This window comes from Arachis duranensis, chromosome 8 (genome assembly GCF_000817695.3).
Source record: "Arachis duranensis cultivar V14167 chromosome 8, aradu.V14167.gnm2.J7QH, whole genome shotgun sequence".
Classification (NCBI taxonomy): Eukaryota; Viridiplantae; Streptophyta; class Magnoliopsida; order Fabales; family Fabaceae; genus Arachis; species Arachis duranensis.
Window position 1 is genome coordinate 12,317,144 of NC_029779.3, and position 6,575 is coordinate 12,323,718.

At 34.6% G+C, this 6,575-nt stretch overlaps 1 protein-coding gene across 1 annotated transcript; it reads left to right on the forward strand.

Annotated features, from left to right (window-relative positions):
* The first annotated feature begins 3,833 nt into the window (after nucleotides 1-3,833).
* On the forward strand, nucleotides 3,834-5,562 carry LOC107460825 (protein DOWNSTREAM OF FLC). The gene is made up of 2 exons (XM_016079236.3): nucleotides 3,834-4,111; nucleotides 4,994-5,562. The coding sequence occupies exons 1-2, from the start codon at nucleotides 3,955-3,957 to the stop codon at nucleotides 5,323-5,325; spliced, it is 489 nt and encodes a 162-aa protein (XP_015934722.1). The 5' UTR covers nucleotides 3,834-3,954; the 3' UTR covers nucleotides 5,326-5,562.
* The last annotated feature ends 1,013 nt before the right edge of the window (nucleotides 5,563-6,575 follow it).

A 6,575-nucleotide genomic window follows, 5' to 3' on the forward strand; every position in this document is an offset into this window, starting at 1 on the left:
CATGCCTTTGACAGTGACGAAGTAGAAGGAACCAAGCTTTGCAGAAATTCAAAGTGAATAATAAAATTTAAATGAATTGAATAAAAGGGAAATGAAATTGCAGAAGGAAAAAGTGTTTGAAAAAGTAAAGGAAAAATTAAAAAGTAAAGACCGAAAAGGGTAAAAGTTGCTGAATTTAAAGAAAATGAAAGGACATTGCAAGGAAGATAAATTGCATGAAAAGAACGTTGTAGGAAATTTAAATGAAAAGTAAATACATGGAAGGAACCCTTCAGAGAAAAAGACTCTAGATTGACTCAAAAAGTCGATGGGGATTTGAGTGAGTGTGTGTTTTCTCTGAAAAGATTCCAACCTTTGTTTCTTCGATCTTTCACTTATTTATGGAAGTCTTCGACCAATCAAATTCAGATGTAACTTTCACGTGCGTCAATCCTTGAATAATCGTTCCCGCTCTCTTTGATAACTGCCATTAACCATCTTCACTTAATAACTTTTTCACTTCTTCGATTGTTTTACTATTTCTTGATGAGTCCTAATCGATCAGAATCCTCTTCTCTTCTTCGTCGATTGTCGATTGACCATCTTCAAGGAATCCAATACAGTTATTCTCCATCTCGAAGTTCACAACTTATTTATCTTTTTCGACTAACAAATTGCATTGCTGATCTCTTCTTCGACATAGTTGACCTCCGTCGAGTCTGCCTCTTTGATTTCCACATTTGCGTCAATTTGATTAATAGAGAGTACTTAAAGGAGTACCTAATTGGCTCCAATTCAAAGTTAATTCTAATATGTATTTAGAGGTTGATCGAAATATTTTTTGACACTTGAGAATGATTGAAGCTTATTCTTGTCGAACATTGGCTTGTCAAAGAGTTTAATAATATCTTTATCAAAAATATTATTTTCGATATAACAGCAAATATGGCTGAGAAGCCCGTTTAAAGGTATGGACTATGGGAAAGAAGCAGAATTTTTCTATCAGTGTTGGAAACATAAGCGTACTCACCTGAACCAATCTGAGATGGAGATGACGAGTCCGTTGGCATTGAGCGTGTACTGCTGGTCCATTTGGCATGCTCGTAATGAGACCAATTTTAAACAAAGAATCAGCCCCTCAGGTGAAGTTGATAAAGCTGAGCTGTGAGAAGACTCTTGCGGTTCCTCTCCTCAGAAGTGTCTTTTCCACATTCCCAATTCTTGATTTAGGAATTTCTTTTTCACTTAGATGATATTACGTTTGCTTGCTCACTGTTTTGAGCTTTGGAATTTTTCCTTCTTATCTGAATTATTATGGTCTCATTTGGACGTTTTATTCTTTCTCAAGTTAAATTGAATAATAATTTTATCTTTGAAAAAGAAAACACTCTCTATTGTAATTTTTTAAAAGAAAAAAACTTTTTAGAGTTAGTTTTAAAGATATTAAAATACTTTTATATATTATATATGGATCAAATTTTGAAACCAAAAATAATATTTTTTATTTCACATACATTATTGTATATATTTAAAAGTTTTTTTGTTTATTTATTTTTTGTTGACATTGTACCTAATATGAGTGCTCAATTAGATTTATATGTAGGGGTGGCAACGGGCGGGTTTTTGCTCTACCCGACCCTGTCTCGCCTTACAATAACCCGCATAAAACCCGCACCACTTCTAAACGTTGAATCCTAACTTACTCCTGCGGGTACTCGCACTACCCCTACCCGCCCCTATAATTATTAAAATCCAATAAATAAAATCAAAATTTAAAATTTATATAACCATCATCACATACATAACATAAATTAAAGTAAAAATTTAAATATGATACAATATTATTAATTATTTACTAATTATTTTACATATATTATACATATTATATATTAAAATTATATATATATATAGCGAGATGGGTATTATCTAAACCCGACTCTGACCCAAGTGAGTAGGGGCGAAATGAGTACCCGCAGGTTCAAGTGGTATTACCATCCCTATTTATATGACTATGCTAGTATCATTTACATTCAAATAGGAAAAAAAAAATTATATCACCACTTTAAGTCTTTAACTACTCATACATACATATATAAGTAATGGCATCATAATATATAAAGTATAATAAAAGTTTTCAATTAATTATTTTTCTGTTAACTATAAGCTTAGAAACTTTAACTCAATTATAGTTTATTCACGTAATTTTAACTAGTTCTCAATTCTGTCACGTAATAAACAACTTCATGATATTCTACACATATAGTAAACAAATCGATTTATATTAACATCTACATAAACCACATGCATACTGAGACTACAATACACAAAAAGAATGTCATAACATGATTACTTACAAGATATCCGGTTAGTTTTGTCCAAAATTGATAGCCCCACAACGCCACAACTCTAATAACACCACACTCCATAACACGGTCGACGAAGTTTTCCTACAAAAACTTCACTCTTTTACAGTCATGTTGTATTGCCTTTTTTTTCTTACCACTGTCGTTCTTCATGGTAACCAACGAAGATCAGTCATTATCGTCACTTAAGCTGATAATACAAATATATGGTTCTTGCAACTTGCAACATATTCAATTTGCTGGTCCAATATCTGGTGGCGAAGGAATCTACACTCTTCTAAATCCAACTTCTCCTCATTTAACTCTTCTCCGACCGAGTGTTGCCACAGTTGCTTAGAATTTTTAACATCCACTAATTATTTTTCTTTGGGAATCTTTCATGAGTTATCCTACTCTCCAATCCAATACCCTTTTTCAGGGCTATTTCATGACCCAAAAATGAATAAACAAATAATTTCCTATTCGATCCAAATTTAACCATGCCCGTTACAAAAATCAACATAGGGAGGAGTGAATCCTATCGTCAAACTGCGGCTTAGCTAAGCATCTTTTTAGATTGGGAACATTTTTTATAATAGTATTTCGTTCAACAACATAACAGTACACGCATCAACCTTTTGTCCACACGCAATACATTTCTGTACATTTTTATCAATTTTGATTGGTACACTAGAACGGCTCGTTTATAAAAGTTATAAAAGGTGAAAAATCCGGTATGAAAATTTTAGAATAAGTTGAAGGAAAAGTCTAGGGGCCAGCAGTTTTATTGAATTTTGGTCAGCATGTAACCAGTAGAAGAAGATGAGTCATTGGATGAAATCTCATACCAATCTCACACTATCAAATTATCATTAATGATTAGTTAATAGCTAACAATTACAAAAATTACTGACCTCCTAGTATTGCTCTAAGTTGAAAACATTGATGGTAAGAAGAGTTACTCCATTTTGAGAATAAAAGTTGGCTAGCAACATCAGCAACGGTTGAGTAAAAGGAACCAAAGACTTTGATTGAGATGAAAGAAAAGAAGGGACGAAATTCTCGGCGGTTCACGCGGCAATGATAGATTAGATTCACAATTATTCAAGAGTGATTACTCTTGTGTAAAGAAAATAATTAAATAAATTGATATATTTAAATAAATTATTTTATATAAACATTTTTCCAAACAAATTCGTAAAGAACAATATTCAATTGTTGCAAAGAGAAAACAAGTGTGGGAGTCACATGCAATCCACCGACAGCGAGCGCCAGCTGCATTACAAATATTACACCCACTAAACACCGCCACTGTTGTCTTCCCCTACACTATCATACTCTCCCACTCCTCTGCACCCGCGGTCGCTCTCCCTTCCACGTAAACGCAACGAATTCATCACGATGACGTGTCAGATCACCATTGAGGGACCACATTTGGTTACCATGTACCCCAGCGCAGGCAAACCAGTCCCACGCGCTTTTCTTTTTTTCTTTACCATTTCTGGTTCCGCACTGGCCTATCCTCTCTGTCTCAACCCTTTTATTGAACCCCCTGCTCGTCCATCCATTCATTGCCATACATTCTTTCACTTTTGCTTCTTGTTTGTGAGAGATCAGAGTAACAGAGTTAGTTATGGCCACCAAGGTTGCGCTTCTTATGTTCTTGTGTGTTCTTCCGGCGATGGTTGCAGCCATCCGCCCAGCAAAGAACCCCTTCTGCGTGCAGGGCCGTGTGTACTGTGACCCTTGCCGTGCTGGTTTTGAGACCTCTGCCACCACCTACATTGCTGGTAAACCCTATTTCTTAGCTTCAGTGCTGCTATTAGCTACTATACCACTATTATCTCAGATCTGTTTCCTCTTCACTCTTATCAACTTCTCATTAAGTAAAATTGTAATTTCAATAGTGAGATCTTACTTTAGACCAAGGGAAAAATTAAATGTTGTTCATTTGGAAGAACTTTTAGCCGCTTGCATTTCTAGGCTCACAGATCTGGGCTAACATTCCTATTATTCCAGTTTATTGTCTGGTCAATTCATTATACATTTTGCTGGATCTAATAATATTTTTTTAAAATGACTCTCAAATTAAAAAGTTGTTAAAGTGGCTGCTCTTGATGGATCATGGATGTCTTGAGCATAAAAAAAATGGTGACGGGTGTTGTCACTAGGATCAGCTATTTTATATTTCTTCCTTATTTCAATTATTTTTAAATCATTATTGACTATTTGATTTGACTTAGTTCGATTCGATAGCTTGTTCTTAAGTTTAATGATCTGAGTTATGTTATGTGAATATCAAAATCAGCTACCATTATAAAATACATACTGAAATACAAATACACATTAAAAATAAATTAAACTACATATGTATTTATACACAAATACATTAGTGACTGATTTTAGTGGTTGATTTTGATGTAGAAATAGTATTTTTGTATGTTGTTATTGGGCGAGTCCCACATGTATCATGAGTTAAATTTCTTGCACCAAAGTCTTTTTCAATAAATGTAAAAAAACCTAAAATGCAAGCAAAACTGGAGTTGAAACCTTGACCCGTTCAGCTAACCTTTAAGGTTGATTGAATTTGACATAATTTAGCATTGATTATTGTGTGCTTTTGTAACTTAACAAACTTTGTGTTCAATGGTTGTGTCTTTGATCTGGGACAGGTGCTGAGGTTGTGGTTGAATGCATGGACAAAACCGGAACTGAAGTTGTGTACACAAAGAAGGGAAGGACAGACTCAACTGGATCATACACCATCTACGTCGAGGAGGACCACGCCGACCAAATCTGTGACGCCAAGCTCGTGAGCAGCCCTCACCACCGATGCAAGGTGGTGACCCCAGGGCGCGAACAGGCACGTGTTGCCCTTACACGCCAAAACGGCATTGCCTCCGACACCAGGTTCGCCAATGCCATGGGATTCATGACCGAAGATGTTGCTGCTGGTTGTGCCGAGATCCTCAAGCAATACCAGGAGTTTGATAATGAGAATTAATTTATTTATATAGTTCACTTTTAGCAAATCTAGTATGTGTCCTGTAATGTTTATCAATCTCTGATTTGCGGATTTGAGTTTTCCCTGATTGATGATGATGATGATGTTTATTTAATTCAATCTTGATAGAGATGGATTGTTATCTCAAAATTTTCATTTTATGATGATATATATATGTATGATAATGGACCTTGGCTATATTATAATTTATCTGAGTTAATTGATCTTGGACTAGAAGATGTAGTCTATTTTATGTCATTGTAATAAACTATTCATTATTCGTTTCTTAATACCAGTACTGTGTCTAACGGGATGTTTGTCATAAAGAATGCTTTGTGGAGAAAGGAAGATGTGGAATGGATTAAGAAAGTGGTAGAGTTTCTTGTTATTTAAATTTTTTTTTCCTGGAACATGAGATTGGGTTTGGAGATAGTTTAGTTTGGCAGTTTGGATACTGTCATTTTCATATGGACATAGTAGTACGCACTTACTCATGATTTGTTAAGACATAAATATATGTATTTAATATCCTTTCAAAGATTTTGACACTTCTACCGTTATTTTGCCATTCATACAATAAGCCCTACAACTTTTCTGTTCTTTCTCTCCATCACTCCCAGTCTCCCACCACTTTCATCCTTCCCTCCTGCCTCTTCCCCAGCCTTCACCTCTGTTGTCGTGTCTTTTTGGTAGCTGCTATTTTTTGCCGCTTCTTTGGTCTCTCTTTCATTTACCCTTTGTAGCCTTTGCTAGATTCACCACCACCATTTTTGCGAGATCTGTTTTGTTTTTTTTTTTTCCTTTTTTAAATTGTGTATTTTTATCTTTGATTAATGTTTGTTAGAATAATCTTGTATTGTTTTATTGGATTGAAATTTTTATTAAGAGTTGTTTTATGGTGGTGTTTGGGGTTGTTATGGTGAAGTGGCGGTAGTTTGTTATAAGAGTAATGTTGTCATTTTAATATAGTTGTGATTTGTATGTACTATCATATGTTTAGTTACCAAACAGGCTTTTTTTTATATATATTATTGTGTTTATGTCTTTTAGGTAGCTTTTGGTGGAGAGACAGAGACAGAAAGACTGAGACTGAAAGACTGAGACTAAGAGACAGGGATTGAAACAAATCTCAGTATTCTGTTTGGTGCAAAATGGGAGACAGGAATTGAAACAAGAATGAAACTCTAATTTAATTTGCACAAAGGGTAAAATTGGAATTAATTAATTGAAATGAAAGTATTTTAGGTATA

Excerpts from the sequence above, each read along its gene's own strand:
- LOC107460825 (XM_016079236.3), top strand. The coding sequence starts at position 3,955 with ATGGCCACCAAGGTTGCGCTTCTTATGTTCTTGTGTGTTCTTCCGGCG. Across the intron at positions 4,112-4,993 it reads TGCCACCACCTACATTGCTG|GTGCTGAGGTTGTGGTTGAA; the intron begins GTAAACCCTATT and ends GATCTGGGACAG.